At 44.4% G+C, this 18,143-nt stretch overlaps 1 protein-coding gene across 1 annotated transcript in view; it reads right to left on the reverse strand.

Moving 5' to 3' along the window:
• WNK2 (WNK lysine deficient protein kinase 2) overlaps window positions 1–18,143 on the reverse strand; it is a 279,574-nt gene that overhangs the window by 99,862 nt on the left and 161,569 nt on the right. The window contains exon 6 of the mRNA XM_089681993.1: window positions 7,680–7,768. Within this exon, the coding sequence (XP_089538119.1) occupies window positions 7,680–7,768 (89 nt within the window). The remainder of the gene's footprint in view (window positions 1–7,679; window positions 7,769–18,143) is intronic.

The following is an 18,143-nucleotide window of genomic DNA, read 5'->3' on the forward strand; positions in this document are numbered from 1 at the left end:
TGGCCAGATCAAGAACACTCTCCAGGAGGTAGGTGTATGTGTGTCAAAGTCAACAATCAAGAGAAGACTTCACCAGAGTGAATACAGAGGGTTCACCACAAGATTATTATTATTATTATTATTACTACGAGTTTATATAGCGCCACAGGGTTTGCTCAGCGCTGTACAATAGGGGGGACAATACATGGCACAGTACAACAACAACAAACAATGTACGAGGGGTAAGAGGGCCCTACTCTTACGAGCTTACAATCTAGGAGGGAGGGGGTAAAAGGTACAGTAGGAAGTGGCTGAGGGGGATGAAGTGGTGGGAGGAATGAGGGAGGATGGCCGTTAGGTGAGGGTGGGGTAGGCTTGCCTGAAGAGATGGGTTTTGAGGGAGCGCCTGAATGTGAATAGGGAAGGCGACAGTCTGATGGATTGGGGCAGTGAGTTCCAGAGGATGGGGGAGGACCTGGAGAAGTCCTGCAGTCGTGCATGGGAGGAGGAGACCAGGGAGCAGGATAGAAGGAGGTCCTGTGAGGAGCGAAGGGTACGGGTAGGGTGGTACTTGGTGATAAGGTTGGTGAGGTAGTCAGGGGCAGTGTTGTGAACGGCTTTGTAGGTCAGGGTTAGGAGTTTAAATTTGATGCGTTGGGCAATCGGGAGCCAGTGGAGGGAGAGGCAGAGGGGGGTGGCAGAGGTGGAGCGGGTGGTGAGGTGGATGAGTCTGGCAGCTGAGTTCAGGATGGTCTGGAGCGGGGAGAGCCTGCACTTGGGTAGGCCAGTGAGGAGGGAGTTGCAGTAGTCAAGGCGTGAGATGATGAGGGAGTGTACTAGAAGTTTGGTGGTGTCTGGGGTGAGGAAGGAGCGTATCTTGGCAATGTTGCGAAGATGGAGCCTGCATGTGTTTGTGAGTGATTTGACATGCGGTTGGAGGGAGAGGTTCGCGTCAAGAATGACGCCAAGGACTTTGGCTTGCAGGGCGGAAGTGATAGTGGAGTTGTTGGTGATGATGGATAGGATGGGGGGGGGGGGGTGTTGGCAGGGGGAAAGACGAGAAGCTCGGTTTTGGAGAGGTTGAGCTTGAGGAAGTGTAGCGACATCCAGTCTGAGATGTCATTTAGGAGGTGAGTGATGCGGGCGGAGATAGTGGGGGTGAGGTGAGGGGTGGAGAGGTAGATTTGGGTGTCGTCAGCATAGAGGTGATAGTTGAAGCCGTGAGATTGTATGAGTTTGCCCAGGGAGGAGGTGTAGATGGAGAAGAGAAGGGGTCCAAGGACAGAGCCTTGGGGGACCCCAACAGAGAGGGGGAGGGAGGGGGAGGTGGCACCATTGTAGGTGACACTGAAGGAGCGTCGGGATAGGTAGCTAGGGACAAGATGTAAACCATTGTTGAGCCTCAAAAATAGGAAGGCCAGATTAGAGTTTGCCAAACGACATCTAAAAAAGCATTCACAGTTCTGGAACAACATCCTATGGACAGATGAGCCCAAGATCAACTTGTACCAGAGTGATGGGAAGAGAAGAGTATGGAGAAGGAAAGGAACTGCTCATGATCCTAAGCATACCACCTCATCAGTGAAGCATGGTGGTGGTAGTGTCATGGCGTGGGCATGTATGGCTGCCAATGGAACTGGTTCTCTTGTATTTATTGATGATGTGACTGCTGAAAAAAGCAGCAGGATGAATTCCGAAGTGTTTCGGGCAATATTATCTGCTCATATTCAGCCAAATGCTTCAGAACTCATTGGACGCCGCTTCACAGTGCAGATGGACAATGACCCAAAGCATACTGCAAAAGCAACCAAAGAGTTTAAGGGAAAGAAGTGGAATGTTATGCAATGGCCAAGTCAATCACCTGACCTGAATCCGATTGAGCATGCATTTCACTTTCTGAAGACAAAACTGAAGGGAAAATGCCCCAAGAACAAGCAGGAACTGAAGACAGTTGCAGTAGAGGCCTGGCAGAGCATCACCAGGGATGAAACCCAGCATCTGGTGATGTCTATGCGTTCCAGATTTCAGGCTGTAATTGACTGCAAAGGATTTGCAACAAGTATTAAAAAGTGAAAGTTTGATTTATGATTATTATTCTGTCCCATTACTTTTGGTCCCTTAACAAGTGGGAGGCACATATGCAAACTGTTGTAATTCCTACACCGTTCACCTGATTTGGATGTAAATACCCTCAAATTAAAGCTGACAGTCTCCAGTTAAAGCACATCTTGTTTGTTTCATTTCAAATCCATTGTGGTGGTGTATAGAGCCAAAAATGTTAGAATTGTGTCGATGTCCCAATATTTATGGACCTGACTGTATGCTGGCTGCCTACCCCCAGCTCACAATACACACACACACACACACACACACACACACACACACACACAGAAGCTCATTGAATTCAAGTGTGGTACCATGATAGGTTGCCACCTGTGCAATAAGTCCATCCGTGAAATTTACTTTCTACTAAATATTCCATGGTCAACTGTTAGTGGTATTATAACAAAGTGGAAGCAACTGGAAACAACAGCAACTCAGCCACAAAGTGGTAGGCCACGTAAAACAGAGTGTGGTTAGGGCATGCTGAAGCGCACAGTGTGCAGAAGCCGCTAACTGTCTGCAGAGTCAATAACTAAAGACTTCCAAACTTTATGTGGCCTTCATTAGCACAACAACAGCGCATAGAAACCTTCATGGAATGGGTTTCCATGGCTGAGCAGCTGTATCTAAGCCTTACATCACCAAGTGCAATGCAAACCATTGGATTCAGTGGTGTAAAGCATGCTGCCACTGGACTCTAGAGCAGCGGAGATGTGTTCTATGGAGTGACGAATCACACTTCTCTGTCTGGCAATCTGGTAGATGTGTCTGGGTTTGGCGATTGCCAGGAGAACGGTACTTACCTGACTGCATTGTGCCAAGTGTAAAGTCTGGTAGAGGGGGGATTATGGTGTGGGATTGTTTTTCAGGGGTTGGGCTTGGTCCCTTCGTGCCAGTGAAGGGAACGCTTAAGGCATCAGCATACCAAGACATTTTGGACAATTTCATGTTCCCAACTTTGTGGGAACAGTTTGGGGATGGCCCCTTCCTGTTCTAACATGTCTGCGCACCAGTGCACAAAGTGGTCCAAAAAGACATGGATGAGCAAGTCTGGGGTGGAGGAGCGTGACTGACCTGCAGAGAGTCCTGACCTCAACCCAATAGAGCACCTTTGGGATGTATTATGGTGGAGAGTGCGAGCCAGGCCTTCTCGTCCGACATCAGTGCCTGACCTTACAATGCGCTTCTGGAAGAATGGTCAAGCATTCCCATAGACACACTCCTAAAACTTGTATACAGCCTTCCCAGAAGAGTTGAAGCTGTTATAGCTGCAAAGGGTGGGACAAATCAATATTGAACCCTTCGGACTAAAACTGGAATGCCATTAAAGTTTATAAGCGTGCAAAGGCAGGCATCCTAATACTTTTGGCAATATAGTGTGTGTGTGCGTATGTATGTATGTATGTATGTATATAAATAAAATGACAAATCACAAATAAGAAAGCTAGCTACAACTAGCTAGATTTTTGCTGTTTTTATATAGCCAGTGTTACTCCCATCTGACACATCAAGCCGACTTCTCTACTTTGGTTTCAGGTTCATATGCTCACAGATTCAGGCCTACAGCAATATCATGTGGTTCCAATACAGCTCCCTCCTTTCCAGAGGTATGGATATCCCTGGTTAAGAACCCAGTTCTTCATGCACATTTTCTAAAAATGCAAATGATACAATAACATTGTCTCAGCACAAGCTGAACTCAAGACAAACCTCTAAATACAAAGAAGAAATGCTGTTTTACCTAACTAATCTGTATATCTGTTGTTCTTCTGCCAGAGAATGAGACATTTCTCTGCTGCAGTAAAGCAACACTTTCAGGTTTTGTCTTTCCAGCAACCTATCACTGGATAAGGTGGGGAGAAGAGCAGGCATTTTTTGAAAGCAGTGGGCCTGTGCATGAAGCTGGGTCCTTTTGCTCGCTTAACAAATAAATGTTGCACACACAGAGCTCCACTACAAAACGTGAGCACATTTCTCATTGCAATGAATATGAAGTTCCCCTTTTTACCGAAAATAATAAAAGCACATTTTTTGCAGGTAAAAAAAAAAGTGCATTTATTATTTATGGTTGCAGGAGCCTGGAAACCATTGCACCAGCATACATGATGTATGAGCAAGCAGATATAATGACAGGAAGAATCAATGAACTACCACGGCACTCCACAGCACCATGGTAGTTCATTGAGAACTACAAGCTGACAGCCACTAAGGCTGTCAGGACTTGTAGTTTCTCATTCACGGAGCCCCACTTGGCCACATTTTTTTTTTTAAATTTGACAGCTGGCGGGGGGAGAGAAGATCTTCCGTTAGCTGTCTAAACGGGGGAGTGGGGGTTGGTGTATTCATAACAGATTACACCCTAAATATGGGTGTAAAATGTTATGAAAGGTGAACTTATTCTTTAAAGAGGCGTGACTAGATAGAGCCTGAGTTGATCTGCATAGTATAGAACAGGGGCGGACTGACAACTCATGGGGCCCCCAGGCAACAGGGGATCATGGGGCCCGTGTCCTCGCCCACACCCAAAAAAGCCAATGAAAGGTACTAGGGGCATCTCATGGGGCCACCTACTCACCCCGGGCCCTCGGGCCGTGCCGAGTGCTCAAATGGTCAGTCCGCCCCTGGTATAGAATGAGGCAGTGTGGCAATAGGGAATGTACAGCAGGAGGTACATTTGAGGGGCCAGGGCCAAACATTCGACATTGAGGCACCTGTTCAGGGTTCAGTAGTAAGCGACTAACTTACTGCTGACCCCTAACTCTGCGTCACTTACCACTGATCCCTGAACCCCAAGTCACTTACTACTGAAGCCTAAGTCAGTTACTAGTTACCGCTGAGTAACTTTACTACAGTGTTCAGGAGGTCAGTAGGAAGTGACCCCCTGTCTCACAGTACAGTTAATCAGCCCACCGCTGCACAGCTTACCTCTGTCCTCCCCCTGCACACATCATGCTACCTTCTGTAGCTCTGGCTCTCTACCTCCTCTCTTGGGGTCCAGTGGACAGCTCTAAAGCCTGGCAGCCAATCACAGCCCTGCTATGGAGTGCTGCCTAACTCCACCCCCCCCCTTTTCCCCACCCCTAGTGAAAGTTTGGCATCTACCCTCTCCCTGTCTACACAAACCGGACCTCAACACAGTTGCAGCTGTAAGTAACAAGTGCAGCTGTAAGTAACAAGTGCAGCTGCAGCGGAGAGACAGAAGGTGAACAGCATTTTCCCACACTTCTTGTTGGGAAATGTGTGAGGGCAGAGTGGGCCCCATCCTCCTCGGAGCCTGTGTAGTACATGGACTGTAAGAGGCCAATACCAAATATTCAGCTACTTACACAGCTTACATTACAAAAAAAAATGTAATGATCTATTAATGAATTGAGTTCAGCTTTAAATGCTTAAAAACAAATTCCTTGTTTTGATGATAGTGTCTGTAATCACTTCCCTACATAGGATGTGTCCTGTAAGTCCTGGCTTTGAAGTGATTAAAACAAGCTCACGAAGTAGCAGCAGCCTTGAGCTTGTTTCTATTTTTGTCAGCACTGTCACCCCTTCCCTCACTGATTTTCAGGCTCTCCCACCTCTCCTGGGACCTTAAACACTGACATGCACGAGGGCACAGACGAATATCCGTGACTACCCAATGTCCTCTGCAGAGTGTGCCAAGTTCAGAGCTGTCAAAATTCTGGCAGCAAAGCCAGTTAAAGTGAAACTTCGAGAAAAAAATAAATAAAACATAACATATGGAATAGGCAGGATTTTTAATGCAGAAGAGACAACATTATGTCTCTTCTGCATTAAAGTTTCTAGCTTGTGTACCCACTTCTGTACACTGAGCTGAGCATGCGCAGCTCACTGTACAATTTCAGCAATGAGGTGAGGTGCAGGAACTCCCATTCATGTGTGGGAGTGATGTCATCTTGGCTGGTACCCTGAAGCCAATCCAGCCGAAGATGATAGCTGCTGGTGGGCAGCTCCAGAAGCTCAAGTGCTGGATAGAAGGTGAGTAAAATTCCACTGTAAACAGCAGATCAAGCACAGTCTGCACTTGATCAGCTGGAGCCAATGGCTTAGGAGACATCTGGGGGCTAATACACCCAAGTTAGTGGGAAAAAAAAGAAAAAAGGACGCAACATACAAAACGCAAATGCACACATAGTATGCAAAACATCAGCCCATACCCTGCTCTGGTCAAGGTTAGGCTGCCACCTAGGCCCAGTTTGTTATCTGTTTTATTATCTGGATTATTGATATGGTAGGTTTACTGCATGTACATTGATTAGCACTAACCAGAATCTCTTGTTTGCACAACCCAAGAACGCTTCCAAAAGTATCACCAATTGTCATACTGTAGGTCACCATATTGATGTTTTATTTTGCTTTGCTGATTTATGAAGTCTTTGTGCATACATCTCTTTTTCAATAAAAACCTTGCTTAACATAAAGCAGCAACCCATACTGGATATTGCCATGAATGCTGTAGTGAGAAAAATAGTTCTAGGTCTCTCCCTCGCAGTGCAAAAATAAAAAATTCTGTGTTGGTTTACTTCTTTTTTCTTTTTTTTTAGCCTGCCCCGGTTGTCATTCTCAGCTAAGCATGAACCGAGTCACGAGCACTGTGAAGCCTCCTTTGATATACAGGTCACATATCCCAGCATGCTTCACTTTCATTCACAGTTGACAAAGGGTGGTCTTGGCATGCATCATCAAGGGATCAGACTATTTCAACCAGGAAAAGGCTACTGGCAACCAATTACTTCAGGAGCAAAGATGGTGGCATGGGACAGAGTCTGACAGTGACACAGCAGGGCAAAGCTGAATCTGCTGGGCAGGTGGGTATCCACCGGGGAGGTGAATATGCTGAATTGAGCACTGTTTGGGAGGTAAGAAAGAAACAAAACCAACACATTTCTTCCATGCAGTTTGACACATTTGGTATCTGTTTATTTAACACAACCTCATCGTATTTAGTACAAGAAAATTGGGGGAAATATAGTGTTTGTGTTCACTAAAATTAATTTGTGTATTTTTTTTTAAATTAAAATTAAGACCTGATAAAGTTTTGCACAAATATCACGACATTAAAAAATTACTGATTTTTTGTTTTCAACAGGGCCTCCCCTTTCACGAAATATTATGTTTTATATAATTTTCTAGCCACAAATGCAAAATTTTAACTTGTATGCGAACAATGAAAATAAATCCAGAGGTGAACTGGTTATACTAAATTTCAGGGCACCGCCATCTCACATCCAATAATGTGGTATCTATATCCAGATGGTCAGATGTCTAAAATAAGAAACACTTCTAAGGTTCAGCATTTTCTTTCCTTGAGAGCCTATTTGTTCTAGAAAAATGGTTTAAAACAACAGCATTCTATTTACCAGTGCTGTCCAAGATTTAGCTGACTCACGGAAAATAAATTGTAAAGACCTGACCTGCATAAATGCAGCAGCAGGTCGATAAGAGAATCTCTCTATTGAGATCCTGGGGTGAAGCGTTTCAGAGCTATAGCTGATTGGGCAAATATTCACGCAGCAAACATGAATTGTAATTATCAGGCTGACATTTACATTACATAGATAATGCAGGGACAATCTTCTCACCTCTCCTCCTTGTTCTTACAGATGCATTCCCCAATTATCTCTTTGATTTCAGGGTCTGACACTTTCTCAAAGCTGGCTGGTTTCACCCCCTGAAAAGATAAAAGCTAGAATTTCAATATATTCACTGCATTTGAAACACAATTGAAATGAAGAGCGCTTAGTGGACTCAGAATTAATGTGCTTAAGCGGTTCCTGAAAAGGAACAGTAGAATGACCTAGCAAGCATAGGAATAGTCTTTAGCACTTGCATTTTGTTTCATGAATTGGATCCTGCATTTTCCATCATTCTCCAAAAATGAGATTTATGCAGTGATAAAGCGGGTTGTAAGATGTTAGAAAAAGTAGAAGCAAGCCTTTCCAACAATATGTACATAATTTAAAAAAAAAATGTTAATGCATAACTCAGTCTTCCTACTGAGACACCATGCACCAAATGCATGTTGAGAGGAGGCTTATGGGTGCAGTATAGGCTCCGTAAGCTGATGGTTAAAATGTGGGGTGGGGATCATAATCAGGGCAGGAAACAACAGACAATACAAAAAACAAACAGTTTAAAACATTCTAATGCATTACCACTCTACTAAAAATGTGGGTTTCCATGTCCCTATTGGAAACATTTCCCCAATAGAGACAGAGGTGACAAAAGGTTCTAACCCTTCTTCACTGTAGCCATAACAAAATAAAAAGTTATGGCTGGTGTGGCAATTTAATGCAAGACAGGAGTAGGAAAATTGCCTATGCTTGTCTTATTTTTAAAGAAGAACTTTCTCCATTTTTTGTTGTACTTTGTCCCATGTTCTTATGTGTTTTGTAAGCCTAGCTACAAAGCAAGACAGGGCTCCCCCTTCCCAATACGGTCATTTGACAACATAGCTAGTAAGGAGGCAGCTACTTGATAACCAGCGCTGGTCTCGAATCCATGCACTTGCTCAAAACAAATACTAGCAAGAGAAATGCAGAGGGATCGAAGGATAGCATGCCATTCTTATTTCCCCTTTTCACTCCTATTGTCCCAGGCAAAAGCTTGGAGCCAGGACAGGCGCCAGTTTTCACATGTTTATCAAGAAGCTATCTGCTTGCTAGCTACGTTGTTGGCGAGCCTCAGAAAGGGCAGGATCCGTTCAACCTCTTAGTTCGGCTTACAAAGCATGTAGGAACATGGGACAAAATACTATATGTACTTTGTCCCACATGGGACAGAACACTGAAAAAAAGAAAAATCAAATGAGCGTTCTTCTTTAACTTCCTAGGAGTCAAAATTAACCTTAAATTTCTGCTGATACTAGTATGTTTGATGAACTGATCACTATGCTGTTATTTCATACAGACATTTGTGCACAATGTTTCAACAGTAGAATATTATGCCCCAAAAACATCTCCAACAAAAATCTTCACAAGTGTTTTTATGACAGGATTCATGCAATGTGCATACATCACGTTCTGCCTTCCCACCCTTCATTACAGGCTGTCAATTTCTGGTAATTAAAGTGTACACAGAAGACAATTAGTCATCCCTGTCAGACAGCCTAAGATGATGGCTTCCTAAAGACAGGTAGATGTCTTAACAAGAAAAATGGGCAGCGAGACATCTCCCTGTTCTAAAACACTCCACTGTGTTTCTTGGCAGATGAGTAAATCCTGCAGTGAACATTATACTTCCTTTTCCACAGAATATAAAACGGATGGTCTCTGCTGCAAAAGAAGCCAACTGTCAAAACTGTTTGTTATTGCTCCTAGGAAAGCTCTTGATGGCCTTCTCTTTTGGCCAATTGTTACAGGTGATGCTTCAGTAGGGATCAAATTGGGTTGTAGGCGGCCACTATTTTATAAATGCTTTGATGTCTGTGCTGCTATTCCAGCTATGATTTATTCTAAGCAGTAATAGTGTGATAAATAACAGTTGTTACAAAGCTTCATTCTGCTACCCATACTTATTAAGCCCTCTTCAGTTTTATGAGGAGCGTATTCGAAAGGCTGTAATGTTCTGCAATCCAATAGCTGTCACAAAATTCCATTTTGTTACCCACACAGTTTTAATAATTTGCAAGCTTATTACGCAACTTCTTTTATGGCTGTTATTAACGCCAGTGGTTTTAAGATTGTTACTATGCATGTTCTCTGCAATCCCATTATTTTTATTTAATTAATATATATATATATATATATACACACACACACGTTCATACATATACACACACACACGGTCACCAGCCTCTTTATTAGGTACACCTGTTCAATTGCTTGGTAACACAAATTGCCAATCAGCCAATCACATAGCAGCAACTCAATGCATTTAGGTATGGCATGTAGACGTAGTGAAGATGATCTGCTTAAGTTCAAACTAAGCATCAGAATGGGGATTTAGGTGACTTTGAACGTGGCATGGTTGTTGGTGCCAGACGGGCTGGTCTGAGTAATTCAAACACTGCTGATCTACTGGTATTTTCACACACAACCATCTCTAGGGTTTACAGAGAATGGTCCGATGAAAATGTGTGGATGAAAATGCCTTGTTGATGTCAGAGGTCAAATGAGAATGGGCAGTCTGGTTCGAGATGATAGAAAGGCAACTGTAACTCAAATAACCACTTGTTACAATCAAGGTATGCAGAATACCATCTCTGAATGCACAATACATCGAATTTTGAAGCAGAAGGGCTACAGCACCAGAAGACAACACTGGGTGTCACTCCTGTCAGCTACGAACAGGAAACAGGCTACAATTTGCACAGGCTCACCAAAATTGGACAATAGAAGATTGGAAAAATGTTGCCTAGTCCGATGAGTCTCGATTTCAGCTGCAACATTCAGATGGTAGGGTCAGAACGTGGCATAAATAACATGAAAGCATGGATCCATCCTGCCTTGTATCAAGGGTTTGGACTGGTGGTGTAACGGTGTGGGAGATATTTTCTTGGCACACTTTGGGCCCCTTAGTACCAAATGAGCATCGTTTAAATGCCTCAGTCTACCAGATTACTGTTGCTGACCACGTCCATTCTTTATGACTTCAATGTACCCATCATCTGATGGGTACTTTCAGCAGAATAATGCACCGTGTCACGAAGCTCAAATCATCAACCGGTTTCTTGAACACGACAGTGAGTTCACTGTAATGTAACGGAACCGGACCCCGACTGCGCTAGGGTATTTTCGTTAGACTCCCGCTTCCCTGTCCTAACACCATCCACAGACCCTATCGCTGATCATACAGGACGAGACAGCACCAGATTCTTCTTAAGACAGAAAGTAAACTGCTTTATTTTTACACAAACACACGATATATACACAGGGCAGGGAAATACAACCAGGGACAGGAAACACATCAGCAGGCCCTCCCATCAGGGGGAAGGGCTGCAGGAAACACCCCCCACCAAACCAAGACACACAATAGAACAATGGGATACACCACTTGGCAGCAGACCAGATGGATGGACTCCGAAGTTAGTCTGTACTTCCAGTCCTGCAATGCCAGCACCCACACAGTACTCCAAACAAATTGTCCCACACAAAGCATTACTCACCCAGCCAACTTCTGCCTCTCTTGTAGAACATACCCGCTGCTGGGGAGAAGTATGGACTGGTCCTTCTCCCTGAAGTCCTCTCAGCAGCTGGAGAGAAGACAGGGTGGCTGGGCCAACTCCATCATGTGGTGGGGGATCTGGGCCGACTGCCCAGCATCCCTGGGGTATCCAGGTGGCGACTGTAGTCTCATCCACTTTGACTTGATGGACATCCCCCAGTGTTCGCAAAGTAAGGCTGACATCCTCTTGTCCCAATTCCAGCCCCTTTTCTGGGGTTGTGTCAGTGGAGACCGAAGTCCCATCCACGGACATCAGCTCAAGCTGCCGTTGTGAGGTGCAGATTGCACCCTCTTTCTGTAGCTCCCGCAGTGCTGATTGTTGTGGGCAGAGGTCAACCACGCCATGCCCTGATACCACCTCTTCTGCGGAAGGCGTGCCGGCTAGTTCCTCCTCAGCAGAAAAGTCAATCAAATCCCCAGTCTCTGGAACTGGTGTCTGGGGATAGGGGTTCACCATCTCCTGTCCGGGGAACTCAGAAGAGGTTACCAGTGCTGGGCAGAGTTAACTAATATTTGGCCCTGTTGCCAGGTCTACTGCTTGAGGTTGTTTTTCCTCAGCCGAGAAGTCTATCAAATCCCCAGTCTCTGGAATTTCCACTGCCAATTCTTGGGCATGCTGGCGAACATGTTTTAGCAGTTGCCTGTATGCCCTTTCCAGATGCAGTTCTTTCTGCAACAGGTATTCCAGATTTGGTTCAAGTTCTGAAACCCCTGTGAGACTGAAAATAGCCTCTCTGCCTTCTCTCAACTCCTCCATGGTAGGTTCTCCTTCATCGCCAAACACAAAATTATCTCTAAGGCTCTCCCACAGCAATCCAGGGCCACCAAAGTCATATCCCTCAGGAGAGCACTCTATTGACACACCTAAATATTCCTGCTCCTCTGCGTACCATCGCAAAGCCCGATATCTGTTGTCCAGCTCTATCTCCTGCTGGACCAGCCTGCCCAACTCAGTCACCCATTGCTCCTGGGGTCGCTCTCCCAGGAATGGCATCCGTAATTTCCAATGGCCCCTGGCCCTTTCCCCTGGGGTTAGATAGCATTTGCCTTTGTCCATACTAGCAGCCTGGAGGGCTCCTCTCCAAAGCACCTCCCAAATCCACTGCTTGAGCTCCAGGTACTGATCCGTAGACACAGTCCTGGGGTATGTTGCAAGAACGGTCTACAGCAGCCCTGGGAACTCGGATGCCAAGTCCATATCTCCACTGGGATGACCAACATCTCCTTTCCTGATCTTGAATCCCGGTGGTGGTTTGGATGTGTTCACAGCTTGGAAGCACAATCCCACTGCTTACCACCAATGTAGCGGAAGCGGAAGCGGACCCCGACTGCGCTAGGGTATTTTCGTTAGACTCTTGCTTCCCTGTCCGAACATTATCCATGGACCCCACAGGAAATAGACAGCACCAGATTCTCTTAAGACATGAAGTCAACTGCTTTATTTTTACACAAACACAAGATATATACACAGGGCGGGGAAATACAACCAGGAACAGGAAAAACATCAGCAGGCCCTCCCATCAGGGAGAAGTGCTGCAGGAAACACCCCCCACCAAACCTAGACACAAACTAGAACAATGGGATACACCATGTGGCAGCAGACAATACAGGGACACATACATCCCATAATAGTTTGCTGGCAAGCAAGACACAATAGAACAATGGAATGCAGCACATGGCAGTGAACGTCGAACAACCCCCACACCAATACACAATATCAGGACAGACACATGGGTTACACATAAGAGGAACAACAGGGGTCCCCCCACCCCCAAAAGTCACTCCCGTCACAGTCCCCTTAGTACCAATTGAGCATTGTTTAAATGCCTCGGCCTACCAGATTACTGTTGCTGACCACGTCCATTCTTTATGACTTCAATGTACCCATCATCTGATGGGTACTTTCAGCAGGATAATGCACCGTGTCACGAAGCTCAATTCATCAACTGGTTTCTTGAACATGACAATGAGTTCACTGTACTCCAATGGCCTCCGCAGTCTCTGGATCTCAATTCAATAGAGGACCTTTGGGATGTGGTGGAACAGGAGAATCGTATTGTGGATGTATAGCCGACAAATCTGCAGCAACTGCGTGATGCCATCATGTCCATATGGACCAAAATCTCTGAGGAATGTTTCCAACACTTTGTTGAATCTATGCCATGAAGAATTAAGGTATGAACAGGAGCCAGGCGCTGTGTAGTTTTGTGATAGAAATAATACACCTTGTATGGAGGTGTGTCTTTAATAAGTCATATGGTAAAACAATAATAAATAACCAGCCTGTGGCTTTAGGAAGCCAGGTTCCAAGATGGACGGCCCGTCCGCTCAGAGGGAAGCAGTGGAGTAGAATGCCTGTCAGTGCAGGGACCACGTTTACCCGACGTCCCAGCGTCCTGGATGACGTCACCACGATGTGGAGAGACAGAGGGGGGGAACTCTTGCTGGAGCCGCAGCTTTAGAAGGAAGAGGCCGGTTGCTGGGACAACATGTTTCGCGCGCATGCGCTTTGTCAAGTCTGACAGACTTGAGCGGACGGGCCGTCCATCTTGGAACCTGGCTTCCTAAAGCCACAGGCTGGTTATTTATTATTGAAATAAGAAGAAACAGCAGTGAGCGCTAATCCTGAAAGCGGCTAAGCACTCTAAGCAACCAATAACACTTAAAAGCAATAACATAAAAATAGTGCAGCGCTGAAAATAATGACAAAATGACAAAAAAAGTAGTCCACTAAAAGTCTATGTCATATAAACGTATCCAGTGTCAGATGTGGATTCAGAATAGGTGATCCGTGTGGAAATGGCTGGAAAACGCACTCACCAGAAGTAAGACACATAAACGCAGTGTGTATATAAAGCTCATGGATCTTCAATCCAGAGGGAAGTAAAGCTGATCCGGTTACAGGAATGGTGGATCCCTCCTCCGCAGATGCAGTAACAGATCTTCCTTAACACGATTAGATGTAGAATTCCAAGACCAGGGTTCTGCAAGCAAAAGCTCCTCAAGGGAGTTTTAGGGAAGGACACCCATAGTGAAGTAGGTAATAAAAGGCAGCTTTATTCACAATAATGATATCCAATTCAAAGCAGGCAGGTATCATACAGATGTGTCAGCAAGACAACTAACCCTGGTACTTTGAATAGTGGCCGCCGGGCCTCCACGTGGCACCGGCGGCGTAGCGTCTCGACGTCCAGGTTCCTCCTTACGCGTTACGTGCGCACGCACATCTTCAGAGGTATGGAACCATTGATGGTTCCATACCTCTGAAGATGTGCGTGCGCACGTAACGCGTAAGGAGGAGCCTGGACGTCGAGACGCTACGCCGCCGGTGCCACGTGGAGGCCCGGCGGCCACTATTCAAAGTACCAGGGTTAGTTGTCTTGCTGACACATCTGTATGATACCTGCCTGCTTTGAATTGGATATCATATGTGGTTATTTATTATTGTTTTACCATATGACTTATTAAAGACACACCTCCATACAAGGTGTATTATTTCTATCACAAAACTACACAGCGCCTGGCTCCTGTTCATACCTCCCACAAACCGATGTGTTTTTACCATGGCAGCAGTGAGTTTTTTCCCCACCAATCATAGTTGACATATACCATTCACTTATTTCCTTTGGGACACATCTGTGCGCTTTTATCCAGACCGTTCATGAAGAATTAAGGCAGTTCTGAAGGTAAAGGGGGTCCAACCCGGTACTAGTAAGGTGTACCTAATAAATTGACAGGAGAGTGTGTGTGTATATATATATATATATATATATATATATATAAAAAAATTTTTGAATTAGTGTTTTTTATTCATTATGCTTTAGGTTTATTTTGTGGTCCTGATGAAGAGGAAGTTATTGTGCCCAAGAAATTCCTTTTTTCTGCTTTTTTTTTTTCTTTAATAATGAATAATTGAAAAAAACAAGGAGGAAACTTCACTGGTACCAAGGGACGACACAATTACTTGAATCTCATACATTTAACTTTTTTTTACAATGTATGAATTTTAAGTAATTGTGCCATCCCTTGGTACCATTAAAATCCCCTATTTATTTGGATATTGGATTTTGGGATGTGGTACGAATTTGCCAGCAAAAACATGGCAGGGAGAGGTCTGCTCATCCCCAACAGGTGGACCCACTAGGTCCTTTATGACAAGTGTCAGTGAAATACATTGGACAAATTATTTATTCCACCTAACTCAATGAAATGGGAATAATCATGATTAGTTGCTTATTACCCATGTCTTGATGATAATTAAATGTTTTCCTTTGATATTCTTACACAAAATGTTTTTGTAAGTTTGTAAAATTGTCAAAATGTATTGAAATAAAAATTTATACCCATTCACACAAATTAACCAAGCTTAAACTCTCTGTGGTAGGTAACAATATGCTTCTGACAGCCGGAAACCCTCAGAATCTCCCCCACTCAAGAAAGTCCTGAATATAAGGTTAGATGATTCCCGTAGCATTTAGCTTTCTACCTGGAATACATCTACCCTTAGCTCAGGCATTCAGACAAGAGGATGTGCTTAGTTGAAAAAGCCCCTCCTCCCCTCAATGCACCAAAGTCTTGAGATCCTTAACCCTTTGTTAGAATAGACAGGGTACACATCTATGTTACAACAGATAATGGGTATTTGTTATGGTAAACATAGCTACCCACACCTTCCTTAACATTACATAGAAAGGAAAAGCCAGGTAGGATTTTTACAAAATCCAATTTTAAAATATTTTTTAAGCAATGCTTTTTGAATGTAAACCTGTAACAAATATAAGGGCAGGTTTACATATGTGCGTTGTGTAGTTTGGAGCATTGAACTGTATGTAGGCAAATGTGCCTGCCACGCCCCCATTTTGTAATCCATCAAGAAATGATTGGTTAAACCTGCAAGCTCTTACTTTTCACTATTAATTTTCCTTCAAACTAGTTTTTCAAAATAATTTAGAGGTTAGGTAAACGTTTTAGTGCAAAATTATACAGAATATTTAAAAAATAAATTTTACAGTTTCTGGTTTTATATCCACCAATTAGCCAGAACATTATGATCACCCACTATAACCTGTCAAGACATGGACTCACAAACACTCCAAAAAAGAAAAAAAAAAAGCACCGCTTTTGCGACTTAAAGTGGAGTTCCACCCAAAAGGGGACACTCCGCCTATTTGCACAGTCCACTGCCACATTTGGGTACCTGTTTTTTGGCAGGAACCTGCTCCCACTTCTGGCTCAGTTCACCGTGGTGGCACACTGAGCCAAATGTTTGGCCTCCCTCCTTGCCCCCCGCAGTCATCTGGGACACTTCATAGGTCCCAGGAGACTATGTGACCAATCACAAGGTGCAGCGCAACTTGCACATGCACAGTAGGAAACCAGCTCCAGTTTCCTTACTTGCAATGCTGGGGCCGGGAACCCATAGGCTAGCCCGGATGATGACGGCGCTGGACCCCTGGACAGGTAATTGTCCTTATATCAAAAGTCAGCATCTACAGTATTTGTAGCTGCTGACTTAAAGAGGAATTCCAGGCTCCCAAAAAAATTAATAAAAAAAGGGGAATACATATACAGTAAAATGTAAGCACAAAACAAATTATCATGGCGTTCTTACATAAAAGGAAAAGAAAAATGGAATCCAAATCTGTGACCAAATCAGAACCAATTAAATAAATCAATCAGATTATTTCAGCTTGATAGAGAATTCCCCCTTTGCGTGGCATGGCAGTTGTCAACGAGTGAGTGGAAAATCCTACACCTCACAGAAGAGAATCTCTTCACGCTTCAACAACCTGCAAATTGACCTTGATCAGCATGCAGCTCGTAGACGCCAGTGTCACTGATCATTTGCAGATTGATCTCTATTTGTCCAACAGTTCAATGCAATCATTAGTTGCAGTCAGAAGCAGCACAGAACATATGTTTGCAGTGATTAATGTAAGGACTTCTCAAAATGACTAGAATATCTCAATTTAGTAACAATATCAGAATGTCACAAGATGATTTTCTCATATGAAGGAAAGGAAAACTCAATCAGGAACTATGGTTGACAGGAGGGAAGACTGATGAATTCCTGTGTGTCCAAACATTACTGGCTATGCAGTACCTATGCCTCTAAATGCCATCAGGACTTGGGAAGGATTAGTATTGTGTTCCTATAATGTAGCCACTCCATCAGCAAGTCAAGCCAACGTTTTTCAACATTGTGGATAGAATAGGTCAGGGCCAGGCCAAGAGCTAGGCAGAAATAGAGCACAAAAAGGCCTGCAACATTTGCTGCTAAATACTGCACCGCTGATGGCGAGAGGGGCCACTGTGGTCCTTTCATCTGTGATGCCAAAAGGGCAATGTCTCTGCACTGGAGTTGGGAATGATAGAACTCCTGTTGGCTTTTTACAGTTACCTGGGGCCTCTTTACAGAGAAATTTCACTCAAGTTTTTCCCCTGTGACAAGGGTTTCACCAACAGAAAAGTGATAAAATTTGCAACAGGGACAACATGTCACAAGTTAGCCTGCAGTTTCTTGTTTGTGTATTCTTACCTCATTGCTGCAGTGCTGTTCCTGATCACTTTCACATGTGTGTTTGTCTGTGCTCACCTCTGGGCATCGCCTGCTGTTCTCTGGGTTTTATTTCCTTTCCTTCCATCACTTCCTGGCCCACCTCCTTGTTTGCCTGCCTATATAAGACATGCTCAGTCTAGGCCACTTTGCCTGAGCACCTTCCTAGTTGTCTGAGCTCCTGTGTGTTGCTATCTCCTGTATCCTGCATTGACTACTAGTGTACCGACCCCGGCTTCGTTCTCTGACTGTGCTTGTTTTCCGCCAGTCCTGACCTCGGCTACTCTATCGGATTTCCGTTTGTCTCCTCCCACTGTACTCTGCT

This window comes from Staurois parvus, unplaced genomic scaffold (genome assembly GCF_062004578.1).
Source record: "Staurois parvus isolate SC_StPar_1 unplaced genomic scaffold, SC_StPar_1.0 ptg000282l, whole genome shotgun sequence".
Classification (NCBI taxonomy): domain Eukaryota; kingdom Metazoa; phylum Chordata; class Amphibia; order Anura; family Ranidae; genus Staurois; species Staurois parvus.